At 42.5% G+C, this 17,675-nt stretch overlaps 2 protein-coding genes and 1 long non-coding RNA gene across 3 annotated transcripts in view; 1 reads left to right on the top strand and 2 right to left on the bottom strand.

Annotated features, from left to right (window-relative positions):
- Positions 1–935, bottom strand: part of LOC306938426 — a 74,238-nt gene extending 73,303 nt beyond the window's left edge. The window contains exon 1 of the long non-coding RNA XR_013791722.1: positions 795–935. This is a non-coding gene — a long non-coding RNA (uncharacterized lncRNA). The remainder of the gene's footprint in view (positions 1–794) is intronic.
- Positions 936–1,225: 290 nt separating this feature from the next.
- On the top strand, positions 1,226–9,637 carry LOC306938844 (putative histone deacetylase 1-B). Its single transcript, XM_079523179.1, has 12 exons — positions 1,226–1,474; positions 2,920–3,032; positions 4,421–4,538; positions 4,798–4,872; positions 5,259–5,397; positions 5,489–5,630; positions 6,390–6,482; positions 6,592–6,700; positions 6,989–7,372; positions 7,758–7,913; positions 8,265–8,310; positions 8,646–9,637. The coding sequence occupies exons 1-12, from the start codon at positions 1,426–1,428 to the stop codon at positions 8,671–8,673; spliced, it is 1,452 nt and encodes a 483-aa protein (XP_079379305.1). The 5' UTR covers positions 1,226–1,425; the 3' UTR covers positions 8,674–9,637.
- eif3i (eukaryotic translation initiation factor 3, subunit I) lies at positions 9,635–16,691 on the bottom strand. Its single transcript, XM_079523180.1, has 11 exons — positions 16,574–16,691; positions 14,684–14,776; positions 14,368–14,455; positions 14,127–14,192; positions 13,549–13,698; positions 13,306–13,433; positions 12,835–12,945; positions 12,116–12,205; positions 11,553–11,626; positions 10,291–10,383; positions 9,635–10,189 (listed from the first exon to the last, which is right to left on the bottom strand). The coding sequence occupies exons 1-11, from the start codon at positions 16,574–16,576 to the stop codon at positions 10,108–10,110; spliced, it is 978 nt and encodes a 325-aa protein (XP_079379306.1). The 5' UTR covers positions 16,577–16,691; the 3' UTR covers positions 9,635–10,107.
- Between the last annotated feature and the right edge of the window lie 984 nt (positions 16,692–17,675).

Here is a 17,675-nt window from a genome sequence, read left to right as displayed (position 1 = left end):
TGCTATGCCACCAAAATGTGGAATGCCCTACCAACAGCCATCAAAAGGCGTGACCCGGCGTATACCCTCCTTCAAATTAAAAACCGCCATAAAAGAGCAGCTGCCCTGAGATCCACCAGGACAGTTGACCATGCTGACAAGGCAGAATTTTCCAAAACACTGAAATTACTAACTTTCATGATGTGTGTGCATATTGAAGAAATCATGACCATATTAAAAAATAGCTACAAAACCTGTGGTAATCCAGTCAAGTTGACGGGTAAATTTTGGTCTGATAATGATGCACCATGCATGTTCAAATCCTGCTCGTTTAATACAAGCAGATTGGACATTGGCTGTCAATGGAGGGTATTGCAACTCTTAACTCTAGATTCAACCCATTATTAAAAAATCACACCTGTGTGAAGTGAGGACGCTCTTATCGTACATGATCATCTCATTCTCAACCAATGGCACATCTCCCACCCAACAATGTTTGTGTTTACACACTTTTGTCTTCAATGTTTGTGTTTACACACTTTTGTCTCCAATGTTTGGGTTTACACAGATTCTCAAAGCTAGACATAGCCCCTCAAATATAAGGATGCCTCATGGTAAAGTTGAAGCAAAGTGCTTGTAATACATTTGAAGCTTGTGTTGTGTATGGTTGATGTAAAGCTTTTGCTGTTTTGTCTCAGCCTGTTTGATGCATTACAACATGTATGATGCAGGCCTACCCCAAATAACCCCTAGCCTACTTTAGAATACATTTGCATCTCCCCACAGTCTTCTATGTACCTAGGGGTAATACTTACTTTCAAGATTCATAGAGGTACAAGCAGAGAGCCTGTGCTTCTTTGGTCTTCTTCTTCTTCTTTGGTCTGTAGACTGTGCTAACAATAACAATTACAATATAGGCCTACCGGCTAGCCGCAATTTGCAACTCTAGATTTTTTTATAATGGGATGAATCTAGGGATGACTCCCCACTCATCATTTTGCGTTTGCGATCTGCTTGTCTTAAACGACGTTAAACTCACACACACACACACACACACACACACACACACACACACACACACACACACACACCTCGAGTGGACCTGAGAGTCCTCAGCCCCGCCCCCAAGCTATTCACATGTATGAATAGCTTGGGGGCGGGGCTAGTGCTCCAGTTCGGTCTCTATCCTTTATATACTCATGGTATGTATACATACACTCACACAGGTCGGTTCCGTATCTGCTCCAGGACGGATCTGCAACTGGCAAAGAGAGTTTGATCCCAGACTTCCCGATTGGTCGATAGCAGCTCCGAGGACACATCTGATTGGTCGTTCAGGGCTGAGCACGAGTTCCGTTCCCTTGTGCCTGTACTCTACCCGGCAGAAACCATAGAGTAATAAGAGAGAAACCGGCGAACACGGAACAGTGTAATCATTGATGTAAAATGGCGCTGTCTCAAGGAACAAAGAAGAAAGTTTGCTATTATTATGATGGTAAGTACATACATATTTATTTGTATTTATTTCAGCCACTGTGGTCTTTGTTGCAGCCTTAGCGCGTGGAGAAATTGACCGAACATTGCATAGGTTTCGTTTTCAAAGTGGTGCCTAGTAACGGCTAGTTTAGCAACTGTAGTTAGCATGCTAGCTGACTCGTTCACTAACGTTAGCTTGTGCTCCTGATTAGCATTAGCATTGAGTTTGCTGTAAGCTAACTGTTAGCAATGTGTACTGTACCACCATCTAGCAGCTAATATTGGGTTTGTAAATGGTTAAATATATTCGATCGGATTGTGGAATCTGCCCAGAGCTAGTTCACTAATCTGAATCCGAAGAAGATGAGGCTCTAAATTCACCACATTGTTTTGTAAAATAGACCAAGGCCAGTTTACGAAGACTCCAGTCTTATGTGCATCAGAACATGTGTTTTATTTATCAATTATTTACCCGACTTTAGCCTTGGATCAAGGCTAGTATAGATGTATTTTATCGAGTCTGACGATGAGAAAGCAAAAGTCAGACACGATCAAAAAAAGAATAATAATCACACCCGTGTGAAATGAGGGGCGCTCTTCATCGTACATCGTACATACACCATCTCATTCCGGCCAATCAGAATTTGCGTCCTCACCATCGTCTTGTTTGTGTTACGCCATGTTTGTGTTTACACGAACACTCAAAATTGTCCATTCATTGTCTATGGGATTTAATGTTTGTGTAGGTCGGACAACGTTTGTGTTAGCACATACACTAAAAGCTGGGCATAGGAGGGGATAACCCTCCTCAAAAATACATCTCGATTATAGTCTTGAATGGTCCAAAAGACTTAACCTGATATTTTTGGCTATTTATGAATTGTTTTTATGTTCAGAACTTCACTTGAGGCTATTGATTGAATAGACATTTTTTCTGAGCACTATTTAAAGCAGACACTGCAATCTTCTTCGCTTGAGATGCTTCATGTGACCTCAGCGTTCTCTGAGATCTGGTAGTGGTAACACAAACAAAAATAAAAGAGGAGGCTACTGGGAACGTTACTAGAAGTCAGTGATTCTCAAAGTGAGGTCCCCAGGTAAATTAGTTAATCAACAGCTTGAATACTTACTTGTACTTACTTGTGCGCTTTTAGATTTGTTTTTGTGAAAAATCTTCGTGGAAAAAAGAAACCTGGAGTAATTTACAGAATTCTTGACACAATCAATCTGCTCTTCTGGGGGTCCCTGGCACAACATTTTCAAGTGGGGATCTGTGGCCTAATAAATAGATATTAATTTGCATTTCCTTGACATGAAAATGTTTGAGAACCACTCTTATAAGTAACTGTTATCAGCTGGCTGTAGTGGTAACATTACCATTAACCAACATTTTGCATTGCTACCTAAGCAAACTGTGTGTTATTCCGCTGATGTTTTTTTCCATTTTGTTTTTTTCTCATCAAGGTGACGTGGGGAACTATTACTATGGACAGGGCCATCCCATGAAACCGCATAGGATCCGCATGACCCACAACCTGCTGCTCAACTATGGACTTTACAGGAAGATGGAAATCTATGTAAGTTGTACATCCTTGGAATCTCTCACGACGCATTGATATGCATTGTGGTCTAGGGTGGCTTTTGGCCAGATATTAGTCAATGAAAAGAAAGCGTGAATATCTGAAAAGCATGTAGCTCGAAATGTCACGCAGCCAGGCACTTGTGGATGAAATAAAGACCACGTTTCAACTAGAGCCCGGTTTTGTGCGTAAAGTTGGGTTTTCCTCTGTGTTCCTCATCAGTTAATCACTGTCTTTTCGCATTCAAGGGCCGTGCAGTGTGTGCAATGGGATTTTTGCGGACCGACGCAACTCAATTGACCCAATTATACAGCTATGCTCGATTACATAATTTAAGGAGGGAATGTTACCCTCACACTCCGTTATTCATTGTAGCGGAATCGGGAGCAGTACTATTTGGCACCTGGGGGGTTCTTCCGAGTTGAAATGGAAAACATGGCAAAACATGACTTGACTATTCTAAGCGCTTGTTTCACCCCGGCCTAAGAAGATACTTTACGGAAAAAATGTAAACATCTGTAGTTGTCTGGGACCAGTGACGTAGACTCCGTGGGGGAGGCAGGGCTCGAGCCCCCATGATGAATTAGACCTGAATATGTACAGTATATTCGCCTAGTCGGTTCGTCCCGCGCCAGGTCGCGCCGCGCCCGTTCGCGCAATTCTCGCCTTTGCATTGACTTGATTGATTGATTGTATGTAATCGATTGTATGTAATCGCGCAGCTCTAACCATCCAAGTCTGAACGCACGTTAACACCTCTTTTGTCCGGGCCCGGGGTGGACCGCGTTGCCTGTCACACATGCAGATCAGGCATTCAAATGCTAATCTTGTTTTCACCTGCCAGGTAGGGTACAGTGCTGTACTCTGCTTAGGCTACTTGTTCACAATGAAAAGGAGTAGCCTACCAGGTGACTCAGTGCTGCAATCATGGCATTTAAACAAACTTGCTCTTATAATCTAAACACTGTGACACGTTTAAAGAGTGTTACAAATAAGTGTTTAGAACCTAAATGCTTGGGTTTAGGGTGAAAACAACAACTTTTTTCCCCGTTGCGGCGGCAGGAGGGGGGGGGGGGTTTACTTAGCGGGGGGAGGAGGGGCGCCCCATGACGATTATAAAAACACTTCGTCTCTGTCTGGGACTACCTTTTACTTTTTGGCTACGATCTATGTAAAACGCTTTGGATAAATGCGTTATATAAATGCACTATTTTCCATTTTACCATTTACCGGGATAGCTCCTTGTGGAACCTCTTCTCGGAGAGGGTGATGTTCCAAATGGGGCTAAGGGAATGTAAACACAAACTAAGAATAAAAGCATTAGTGGAAAAAAATCCCAATAATGATAATGTAACCTTTAACCTCCATGTTGTTTGTGTGTGCAGCGACCACACAAGGCCAACGGTGAGGAGATGACCAAGTACCACAGTGATGACTACATCAAGTTCCTTCGGTCCATCCGGCCTGACAACATGTCTGAGTACAGCAAACAGATGCAGAGATGTGAGTACATAACCACATAAACAGCCCCAATTTTTCTAATGAGTCAGACTAATTATGTATTTATTATTAATATTTTAGACGGTAAATCATACATCACACTTGTTTTATCAATATTACAAACGATACATGTTACACAATTTATATACAGTCTGTCACAGTCTATGAGGGGGACAGAGGGGCACCTAAGTGACTATTTTATCATTTATCATTGGAAAAATTGCCTCCGTCAACTTAACGGCTATGTGCTTTCCATCCACAGTCAACGTAGGAGAGGACTGTCCTGTGTTTGATGGCTTGTTTGAGTTCTGTCAGCTCTCAACAGGTGGCTCAGTCGGTAGGTCTCTCCACAATTCTTCTGTACCTCTTCTCTGACCATATTCCTCTTCAAACATTCCTGTCTCAGTTGATCAAACACAATCGACATCACGACTTCATTGTTTGTGTCTTTCTTTCCCAACGTCCACTAAAGTTTCACATAAATATCAGATATATTGGACTACTTTACATATTTTTCTATTAAGTATAGCTGTCATAGACAAGTTTCGAAACTGTAAAACAGGAGACATGCACATCCATTACTCTGAAATTGTGCTGTTTCTCTATCTTTTTATTTTATATTTTTTATTTTATAGTTATAACACTGGTTAAACTGAAATTGATGGAAGAATGAATTTGTCATTTGTCTCTTGACTGAACGTTACACTCTGTGCTATTCCGTAGCCGGGGCGGTGAAGCTGAACAAACAGCAGACAGATATTGCCATCAACTGGGCTGGTGGGCTCCACCATGCCAAGAAATCCGAGGCCTCTGGTTTCTGCTACGTAAACGATATTGTCCTCGCAATCCTGGAGCTGCTCAAGTAAGAACTGATCCGGCTGTTTTTTTCCACTTTAAATTCCTTGATGCGTTTACGGTGTACTCATACTCGTATGTTGCCATCTTCTCCCTAGGTACCACCAGAGGGTGTTGTACATAGACATAGACATTCACCACGGAGATGGTGTGGAGGAGGCCTTCTACACCACAGACAGAGTCATGACTGTCTCATTCCACAAGTATGGAGAGTACTTCCCAGGCACTGGAGACCTAAGGGTAAGTTGTGTACACAAGTGTCCATTTGTGCGCGTGTGTCTGTGTGTGTGTGTGTGTGTGTGTGTGTGTGTGTGTGTGTGTGTGTGTGTGTGACTTAACTACATAAACAGTAGCTTACCTATTCTTGGCATGTCATAGTAGGTGAACATTCTGTGAAAATCGGTGAACACGAATTTGGCGAAAATAGCACAACTACAGCCTTTAAAGCTTTGTCTTGTATGCTTGAAGATACGTTGTTTCTGGTGAAGAAGAGATTTGGTTGAGTGGGGGGGGGGAAGAGCATACCAAGTATAGTGCCCTGCTGGGAGACCCCGGTCTGAAATTCTGAACGATTACTTTATTAGTCTGAAATGTAAACGGTGCGAGGTATAGTCAGACATTAAGGCTAAAAAGATAACACGGAAAGGTCCTGGGCACGTACATGGCACAAAACATGTACACTGAAATACATGTCTTCATCAACAAATACAAACACCGTATAGGTCTTAGAAAAATGTCATATAGGGCCTAAGTGGTTAACCCATTTTGGGCGGGAACCCCTTTTGGTGTTAGCATTATGTTATGCTTTAGCTATTGAAAAATAGCAGATCTACAAGCTCATAGCGCGCCACGAGCTTGTAGGTCTGCTATTTTTGAAAAATCGAAGAACGACTGACATAGAAACATAGCCTTTTCAGAAAACTGTTATTTTCAAACAGACATTTTTAGAATCTGATCTCAGCTCAAAATGTGTTAATGGCCTTCTCTTATGCATTGCAGGACATCGGTGCAGGAAAGGGCAAGTACTACGCAGTGAACTACCCTCTGAGGGACGGCATCGATGACGAGTCCTATGAGGCCATCTTCAAACCTGTAAGTCTGCTTCAATCACTACGATTATAAATGTATCTGTCTTTCTTTTCAAAACCAATGTGAAAAGAAAACGATGTCTGTTTCTCAAACGTGTATTTTTTTATTTTAGATCATGGCTAAAGTGATGGAGATGTACCAACCCAGTGCAGTGGTTCTCCAGTGTGGAGCTGACTCTCTCTCCGGGGACAGATTGGGTTGCTTCAACCTCACCATAAAGGGTATAGAATAATACACAACTCACCGATGCACTAATGCTCGTTTGTAAATTAGTTTTTCCTTCCAAAATGAACATGCTCATGTGACATCCTGTGGAAGTATTCCCTGTGAACCCTAGTGTCGCTATTCTGGGGTTAACATTTGGTGAAAATGGCCGTTCTACAAGCTCATCAAGCTTGTAGATTGGCTATATCCCAGATATTTAATGTGGAGTGGAAAAAGAGGGCTCCATGGGAATCCGAATCAAAGCCAAATGACCCTAACACTGTGGGGTTGTTTCGTTGTTCCAGGCCATGCCAAGTGTGTGGAGTACATGAAGAGCTTCAACCTGCCCCTGTTGATGCTGGGCGGAGGCGGCTACACCATCCGCAACGTGGCGCGCTGCTGGACCTACGAGACGGCCGTGGCCCTGGACTGCTCCATCCCCAACGAGCTGCCGTACAACGACTACTTTGAGTACTTTGGGCCCGACTTCAAGCTGCACATCAGCCCGTCCAACATGACCAACCAGAACACCAACGAGTACCTGGAGAAGATCAAGCAGCGGCTGTTTGAGAACCTGCGCATGCTTCCCCACGCCCCCGGAGTCCAGATGCAAGCCATCCCCGAGGACGCGCCGCACCCGGACAGCGCAGACGAGGACGCAGACGAGGACCCTGACAAACGCGTCTCCAGTAAGACAGTGTTCATAAGTTGTAGTCATCGTTATGGAATTGTCACTATTTATGTATTTAAACAATACGGGAGAGAAGTGGATAGATCTATTTATATTGAGAAAACATACAGATTTATTATTTCTGTTCAGTGTTTTGAGTTGTCCAGCGTGATGAATATAATCTAAAACAAATGCATATAGAAAATATTGCTATTGACAATATATCCTTCATTAGATATGAATCTGTTGAGTCAGTCAGTGAAATATTACATTTTGTTTGAGCACGTCGTTAATATGGCAACGCCCAGCACATACCGACCCCACAGTAGAAGGCGGTAGAACACAGCAACACGCAGCGCTGGTGGTGAAGACCTGACAGGGTGTGTGTGTGTATTTTGTTTCAGTCCGTGCTCATGACAAGAGGATAGCGTGTGAGGAGGAGTTCTCAGATTCTGAGGACGAGGCTGAAGGCCAGGGAGGAGGCCGCAGGAACGCAGCCAATCACAAGAAGGCCAAACGAGTTAAAAAGGAGGAAGAGAAGGAAGGAGAGGAAAAGAAAGGTAAGAAGGGGCCATAACCATTTCTGTTATGTTAATGGCTGCAATGAGCAATTATCTTTGTCAATTTTCTCGGTTACTTGTTTGGTTGCTTTTATAAAATGTCAGAAAACTGAAACATTCCAATTGCCTTGTTTTGTCCCCAACCCAAAGATATTTTACTGGCTTAGGAGTAAAGAAAACATACTATTCACATTTAATAAAATGTTTTTTTGGGGTCATTTTGTCTTTTTCAAACGAGTTATCCAAATAATTGGTGATTAATTTAAGCCGACAACTAATCGTTGCAGCTGTAATCATCCTGTTTCACATGATCATGCACTGTGTAATAACCCTTCCCGTTTAATTTTCCAGAAGTTAAAGAAGAGGAGAAAGAGGAGGAGAAGATGGACACATCAGGGTAAGAAACTTTCACTATATCAAAATGATACCAGCTGAAGCTATCAAGACTAAGGGCCGATTCATACTCCTATTTTACCGCTGTTTCGGCGCTGTAGTGCCGAAATGATTTCGGCTCGTCAGAAATTTTCAGTAGCACCGAAGAGCCGACTTTAGGACGGTACCTGCCCCCCCGAACCTCAAATGACGTCACGTTGTAGGCTCTACAGAGCCGAACCGACTTTTATTCAGCTCTAAAATAGGAGTATGAATCGGCCCTAAGCATCCTGCACACACCACCATGAAGTCAGGGCATCCATCAACTGTTTCTAAAATATGGTTTTGTTTGTGTTCCAGACCAAAAGAAGAGGTGAAGACGACTTGAAGAGGACATCATCGTCCAGAAGACCCCACCTTCCCCTTCCTTTCTTCTTGTACTGCAATGATGTAAAGGACTGACTTATTTTCTACTGGACTTTTACTGTGTTGTTACCCCCCAAAAAAACCTGCCACGTATAGTGTTTGTTTGAAGAGCCAGGTGGATTGGGCACTCGGTGTCAGAAAGTGAAGTATTAAAATTAATAAACGTAGCATACTTTACTGATCGAGAGCTTACCTGGCACTATTTTATCAGAATCTATCAAATGAGGTAAACTCATTCATTTGGCAGTTCCAAGCAGTTAAAGACAATGAAAAATGACACTATTCAAGCCAGGCAAAAATATCCTGAGTTACTGTTCCCCATCATGTTTATGATACATGACAATATACAAAAGTGACTCAAATCAGAGTTCACCCTCAAAATCTGCAGTCTAAGTTAAGCCTAGAGCTGACATGCAAAAAGGCTTTTAGTTTATAACATGATACTGTTAGAATAACCAGCATTTGATGAACAGCTGTTTGTTGTTGCGTTAGTTTAATCAGTGAATGCATGTTAAAAATGTCTGCCTTCTGCATGTGTATATATCACGCTCCCTTTGTGCAGGTTCATTTCAGAAGCAGCCAGACACTTTCCAGGCAATCCCTTAACTTGTCTTTTTAGTTAAGTTATTTTAAATAATGAAAAAAATACGTTTTAGCCTGTCTTCCTATGAATATCTGCTCAGTGTTCCCCCCCACCAACCAGTTTCTTGAGTTTTGTATGTTAGGTATGAATGGGTGTGCACCTCTTCAGAGGACGATGTTGGGCAGCGAGTGACCTGTGTTCTAGATATTTTGTACCGTTATGCATTAACAGGTGGAGACAGTTCAGCTGGAAATTTGCCCTCCACATGTGGTTGTTGGCGTTCTTTTGTTAAATGTATTATCATAATTGACTTTGTTATAAAAAATAAAGAACTTCAAGGTTATTTCATCTGTCATTTTATTTGCATAATCAAATTAAATACACTCTGGTATTGTGGGTTAAGTCCAGTCTGACATGGTACAAAACAGCCATCAATGTACTGAAGCGGCTATGGTATTCTTTAGTGATGTTAAATGATTGCCCATTGAAGCAGTGGAACATTCTCATTATACACAGACGAATGAAAATGTGTAGATTCTACACAGTCCACCCTGACCACCTCTTCTTGCCACCTTTTCTCCATTTGCACTGATCTAAAAGAGTCACACGGGCCAAATTAAGTCCCGGACTGTTCTCCGCCATGACAACGTTCTGCAATGTCAGATCAGTTCCCATGAAGGGAAGGAGATGAGGAGAGGTGGTCAGGGTAGACTATGTAAACGCGTCTACTTTGTTGGAGGTGTGGGCTGTTTGACTATGGGGAGGGTAGAGTTGATTACAGACGATGCTATGAGGATGAAGTTCCTTTGTGTTTTATGCCTCCAGCTCAAAGTCAAAGTACGATGCGTCAAAGTAGTGAATCCTTGTGTATCCGTCCTCTCCTCCGCTGGCGTAACTGTAAACCATACCGAGAGGAAAAAAAATCAGTACAGAGACAATCACAATACTACATGGACTTGCCATAGATGACTTCTTATTTGTACAGAATTGTCTTACCTCTTGCTGTCAGGGTGGAAGGCCACACAATTGATGGGGCCGAAATGACCTTTGACCCTGCCAAATTCCTCTTCGTAGGCTGCATGGAAGAACCTGAGGGTAAAACAACATGCCCAGGGTTAATGTGGTTATATAAACACTGTTCAACAGTGGTACCACTACTACCTCATAAGGCCCATAACTATAGCGACACCTAGTGGCAGCGACTTATGGTGAGGTGATATTGCAATCTGTGTTAATCCATTGAGACCTGGAACACATCCATGTCACGTTAGCGTTTAACCACATTAACCATTAACCCATTTTGGGGCGGGAACCCCTTTTGGTGTTTTAAACATTGTTATAATGTAGCTATTGAAAAATAGCAGATCTACAAGCTCATAGCGCGCCACCGAGTGGCGCGCTATGAACTTGTAGGTCTGCTATTTTTGAAAAATCGTTAAAATGTGCCTCAAATCTTTCCGAAAATTGTCATGATTTAGAAAACTTTTTTTTTTTAATTTCGACGTCAGGCCTGAATGGGTTAACACATTTAAAAAAAAAAAAATCACACTTGTGAAGTGAGCGGTGCCTTTCATCACGATGTCCAGTCATATGTGCATATTACGTGCTAAACGAACAGACACAGATCTGTGCATAGGAGCAGCTGCACCGCTCAAAAATAAAAGGTTTATTGTCCGAGTCAGGCAACCGTCTCACACCCTGATCATTTACAGCTCAGATCACTACTTATTTGTTATCTGATGCCTGATCTGTTCTGGTGATGACATGAATGTCAGTTATAGTATCTTGCCAGCTATGCTTATTAACCCATTTTGAGCGGGAACCCCTTTTGGTGGTTACATACATTATGTTATAATTTAGCTATTGAAAAATAGCAGATCTACAAGCTCATATGAACTTGTAGGTCTGCTATTTTTGAAAAATCGTTAAAAATGTGCCTCAAATCTTTCCGATTTTTTTTTCTTTTAATTTCGACGTCAGGCCTGAATGGGTTAAGTCTTTCTTGATTACACACCTATCAACATCACAAGTGAAGCTCTAGTTAAACAAGCAATTGAAGCTGATCAGCTTGGAAATTGACAGTCTACACCACAACAAGATCCCAGCTTCACTCATAAATAGAACTACGTGGGAGTCATGGACACCATGGGTCCCATTTTGAGTTTAGAGCAGAAAGGCCTAAGAGCCCTGAAATGACCTTCATGTTTGGCCCAGGGTGGGAAGATGGCCATCGACATGAAGTTGGTGCATGTCCTTACCTGGCCTCAAACTTTCCGATTCTTGTGGAGGTAGTGGTCACCTCCATGGCCTCTTGTCCACCACCCATCACCACCTGAAAGAGACATACACACCCAAAGTCTTAATGGTCAGTGGCGAGAGTCACAGATCAATAATCAGATCAGTCTGGCAGATTGACCATTATGCAACTTTTTTTTTTGACGACATCTGTATTGATAATTATGCAGCCGATGTTTTCCCTGACAGTTTTGTTGTGGCATTACAGGTGAATTCTAAAATTCTTTAAAATAGCAGAACGCCTAACATTGTGACGTGTTGTGAGCTTGCAGATAAGCCATTTTGTAATATTCTACAAACAAACAAAATCCCAAAATGTTTAGAATTGATTCTGCACAAAATGTTGTTCAAAACATCGTTAATCAGGGGAACCGTTAATCACTGGTTCGCTGGACTGTCCGCACCAAATTCTACATTCTATGAACTTCTTATTTGTCACAATGTCTCTTAAAACATGGTTCCCATGTCCCATGTGAGCGTGTACATTTGCTTGTAAATGTGTTCAATCTGTGAGCTTTGTTCTTACATGGTCCATGGTGGGTGAGATGGCAGCGGAATTGACAGGTCTCTCCGTCTTGAAGGTCTTGATGTGGTCCAGAGATGTTGCGTCAAACAGCTGGGAGGGAAACAAATGAAGGGAAACCCATGAAATGCTCTGCCCTATAGCTGCAGTTCTCATCCCTGGCGTTTCAGGTCCAAACTGTCCCCTTATTAGACAGCTAACATGACAAGAATGTCAACCACAAGAAAAGAAAATAAGCTTCATCAGACGTTCATCGTCTGATGACGAGCCGTGAGGCTCGAAACGTCATGTCCACCGTGGTGTAAAGAATAAATATTTAAGCTTATTTGGAGCTCAGTCCAGTGTGCGGACCTTATTTTCTTTTCTATTATTTACCTCGGCCCAGCACCTGGCGTTTTAGTTAGTGGATGTGCGTGCTTTATTGTTTCTTTCCAAGAATGTCAACTACAACTTCATTTGAATAACGTGCTATTTTAAACACCACACTTTTTCAACCACTGGCCAAAGCAGCTGATGGATTCCAAATAGCACCTGCCACTAGTCTTAATAAGCCAAATGGATCTTTTAAAACTCTCCAAATGCCACCCACTTTGGCAGGTACCCAACCAGAGTCGATGGTACTTAGAGTCACATTTACCAGCCAGCATTTGGCTTGTAGCTAGCGTTCATTTTCCATGACATTACTGTGTGGATAAATAAGAAAAGGCTATGTTGGTTGGTACCTTGGCGGTGTTATCCTTGGATGCACTGATGACCATGGTTAGGTCCACGGAAGGCTGCAAGTCGTTGATCTGTTTGGTGTGTTCCTTACAAGTCTTCACGATCTCTCCAGTCTTAAGGTACACAAACAGTAGAGTCAGGGACTTCATGCGACAATGCGATAGCTTTATATTTACATACATATACAGTATATAATTATATTGATAACTTAATTTATGAATAGTTAGACATTACACCAACCCAGTCCGTCCAAGTATAGATGGAAATGTCAAACTTGTTATTTCTCTCTAATCTAACCTGTATCAGTCATCATTCTTTCATGCCTACTGCGGTGCTGCTATGACACCTGAATTTCAGTTTTTTTAAACACCGGAAATTTCAGGATAAATAAAGATCATTTTATCCATTTATATAGTAGGTAGCTCAACGGATAAAACGTCATCCACATTTTGGCAAACAGATTGTGTGCATACTTTGGCGCTGAACTGGTTGATCTCTCCGCTCTCGTGTCCGGCGATGACATACTCTCCCATAGGTCCCCACACGGCACTGGTGATTTTGGAATCACTGCAGGAGACCGTCTGGTAGGGCTGGTTGTCCTCTACAGAGACATATAGAGACACACAAACACACCCTTAACAAAGCTCACAAACTTGCATCATTCTGAAATGACATCAGGCAGCGCTACGTATTGGAGGTGGAGTGTAATGTCGTACCGATCTGCTGTGGGTCCCTCAAGTCGAAGTAGTTGAGGAAACACTGGTAACCCATCTGTTTGTCTGTGGAGAACATGATGATGTTGCCGCTGAAGTCGAAACCGCACGTCCTGACTGCCGAGCTGGTCTTGAACAGCGCTAGTTGTTTGCCTGAGGACAGACGAGGGGGGTGCATACTTAGTTTAGACTAGTCATTGGTTAGACATGGGTTAAGGTTAGGTTTAGGTGAGCTGCCCCGTGGGGGGTTAGGTTTAGGGTGAGGGTTTGAGATAGGTTGTAGTTGTAGGACTAATGACTGGTCTAACCAATGACTAGTCTAAACCAAAAACTGTCTAAACTAAGTACTGCACCCCAGACGAGGTGGTGAGCCATACATACAACAAAATTTGATTGACCCTTATTTGTAACATTATTATGCATTAGAAAGTCAATTAAGAATTAAATTAATAAAGGCAAGCATGACATTAAAACAAAGGCAGTTATTCAAAACTATATGCAGATGCATACCTCTACATAGAAACCATATACATATTAGTACACACACACACATGCAAAACCTTTAGCTCATTTCAACTTACCAGTCTCACAGTCCCATAGTCGACAACTGTTGTCAGCCGACCCTGTCAACACGTTTTTAGTGTCCCCTGTGTAAGCGTCATGTTAGGGAATGAAACGTCTTCTCAAAAAAAAACACACACACACAGAACCGCTCAGCTGTTAGCTCGAACACACACACACACACACACACACACACACACACACACACACACAGTGTTCCAGACAACAGTGAACAACGTGAGTTTGATGTGAATAGGATACAGTCGCAGTCGACGCACCACACAGCACCAGTGTGTCCGTTGAAGGTGCCGAGTCGCTCTCCGTTGACAGAGTACCACACATTGACTACCTAAAATTCAACAAAGACATAGCGGTCAGACAGAAGACAAGCATTAACTAGGGATACACGTACACGATATTGATTTATTTGAAACAGATACCAATATCAATAACTTTGTGCTTCTCAAGACCAGGAACCAAACGAGTCAAGACCATGCAGTGGAAAAGTGCTGAAAAGTAATGTCAAAAAGCGACTAAAGGTGTTGTTGGTCTTTCCATGCAAGTACTGTTGACTTACTGTGTCTTTAGCGACAGAGAACAGCAGGTCCCCTTCTCTGTTGTATTTGATTTGCGTTATGGACCTTTCATGGCCCTGGAGCAGAATGGGTTTCTGTGGGAGACGAATCATAAGAGCAGACAAAACGTTCTTAGTAACTCACAGTCACAACAGTATGTGTTAGGGCAGTGTTTTTCAAATGGCAGTACTAGGGTTGCCACCTAGCCATTTACAATTTAAGCATTTAGCAGACGCTCTTAATCCAGAGCGATTTATAGTAAGCAAGACCAAAACATGGTAATACATCATATACATAAAAATCGTCATCATGAATCATAATGTAAGCTGAGAACCTAACAGTGGAATATCTATAATATAATGAAACTATGTATATATATACTATATAGTAGTGCTATATCTACATAAATTGCTATCTAAATTAGATAAATTGAGCCTTTGCATACTCCTGTAATGTCGTTGGGACTAGGTGTGTTGTGCTACGGGATAAGATGGAGTCTGAAGAGGTGGGTTTTCAGACTGCGGCGGAAGATTGGGAGTGAGTCTGCACTGCAGTTCTGATTGCAATGGGAAGTGCATTCCATAGTTTGAGCCAGAAGGGAGAAGAGTTTGGGATGTGTGGAGCGTTGTCCCGGCATTTTTAGTTAAGGTATTTCCAGCTTCCCTGCGTTGGCTAATCTGAACTTGAAGGGCACTCAAAATGTTCTGTTCTTGGTCTAATATTGGTTATGAACATTTATCTCAATCTGTAAACGATCAAAAAATGAATCCAATTTAAAAAATCTGTGACTGGCATATACAAGATTTTATGTTTGTGTGTATGGTTGTTTTTGATGGGTGGCGTATATTGTAAGATTATCGCAATACATCAAGTTGCCAGCTACCTTTTCTGAATTACCCGAAGTTCCCGAACTGAGTTTCAAAACACATCAATAAAATACAATAAGTCAGCATCACTCAGGGAGAATATGTTGTGATGGTTTAAGGGGATGCTCAAATAATCAAACAATAATAATAGTAAAGACAGTTTGAGACAGTATGAATGAATTGATGAATTTGTTGAATTGAATACACAGGACCACAAAACAAGCCCTTGTGGCTTTTGTGTTACCCTTTTAGCATCATTGAATAATCGTACCAGTGGTACCACTGTACTAATTGCAAACTTGATTAAGTATTCAACCAATCAATGACAACCACTGTTACAGAATAAAATAAAAGAGCAACATTTTGGCAAGTGTCTGACAGTGTGCGGGACCCTTTGTTTTTCAAAGATATCCTTTTTACAGAATAAAATAAAGGCATGCAAAATAGCCAATTAAAATAAACAAAACAACAAACCATGTGAAATAGTAGCTTTGGATCAAATGCAAGACCATCATATATGTATTTTATCGAGTCTGACCTTTGCTTGATACGAAAGCAAAAGTCAGACTCGACAAAATGCATCTACAGTATGATGGTCTGGATCGAAGGCTAGTGAAATAGCAAGGTAGCATTACAGATCCAGACAGTAATGGTCATTGTTTATTCATTGTACAAATGTATATCATCATATACATGTGTTTATGAACACAGGTGACAACACTGAATACACTGTGCATAATTGCAACAACCAAAGGCAGCTATTAACTTAAACTAACGAACTAAAATTAAAGCAACCACGACGTAGGTAGCTTGTAACATCTGTCGACTGCAATGCATCTCGTCAATGTCTAGTTAGCTCACATGCTAGGCTAACGGTAGCTCTGGTCCAATGCGTTATGGACCAGAGCTAGGCTAACGGTAGCCGGGGGTGGATAAACCGGAGCCGATTACGACTATCTCCATATATTCATAAAACACCTTCCTGGTAAACATAATATTCGCCGGGACATTTTCCAATGTGCTCACCATCGCTGCAACCGGAGTGTTTCCACTCAATCCTTTATCGTTGTTTCTCCTCAATAAAGAGAAAAAGATGACCAACTCGTGTTTCAGGCGGCGGAGGAAAAGGAACGTGATCACTTCCGGGGAGACTCGTACCCGGAAGTGATCACGTTCCTTTTCCTCCGCCGCGACCAACAGCGATTATTTGTTCGCGCGCCACCTAGTGTCAGACCAGGAGCACTGCGGGTGCCTGGCCATGTGTATGAAGAAAGGACGAAGGAAAGAAAGAAAAGGGACATAAACCACGTCAACGTCATTGCACCGTGCGTTTCAGTCATGTGGAGATCACCTGGTCACCATGGCAACACAAATACACAAGACTAGTGTTGAATGTCGCGTTCAGAAAGCATTAGCTGTGGACATGTTGCGTCGCCATGACAACAGTGTTTACAGATCGTGTGATGTCAGACGGCATCAGCCAATGAGCGACGGGCAAACAACAGAATAAAGCCTGGCTGTACACGGCTGTTACACATCACTTCTTTTGGAGAGACAGTACAGATCTTTGCAGGAGAAGACCTATCATTTATGATGGCGGTGACACTAAGTTATTACTCTGGTAGTTTCCATGCTGTGGTCGACCACTCAGACCTGGCGGAGTGCAGGGAGGAGAGGTGGAGGATCAAGGAGGATGAGTGGCAGGCACTTGTGGAAGAGTTTGAGGAGGGGATGGAGGAATGGGAGTCTCGTGTGGATGACTTCTTTTCTCTCCGTAAGGTGGAGAAGGAGACTCTGTCAGAGTGCAGTGAGGAGGAGCAGTTGAGGATCAATGAGGATGAATGGGAGGCCATTCTGGAGGAGAAGGAGGAGATCATGGAGGAACGGGAGTCTGCTGTGGCAAACTACTTTTCCCTCATGTCAATGTGAGAGCTCAAGATCCTGTACCCCCCCCCCCCCCCCCCCCGGCCCTTTTAAGGGCCACTTCCTCTCCTTTTGCTGTGACCTTGCCGTGGTGGAGAGGCTTAGTGATTCAGTGACCCTGGGTCCTATACTGGTGGTGGTTGACCATGACAGGTTCAACCACACCAGTTTGGTCACAGGTGAGAGTCCAAACTAACAACAGCAA

The sequence above is a fragment of the Electrona antarctica genome (assembly GCF_951216825.1).
Source record: "Electrona antarctica genome assembly, chromosome: 15".
In the NCBI taxonomy this organism is placed as follows: Eukaryota; Metazoa; Chordata; class Actinopteri; order Myctophiformes; family Myctophidae; genus Electrona; species Electrona antarctica.
The sequence above is the reverse complement of the archived record's forward strand: the minus strand, read 5'-3'. Positions and strand labels throughout refer to the sequence as shown.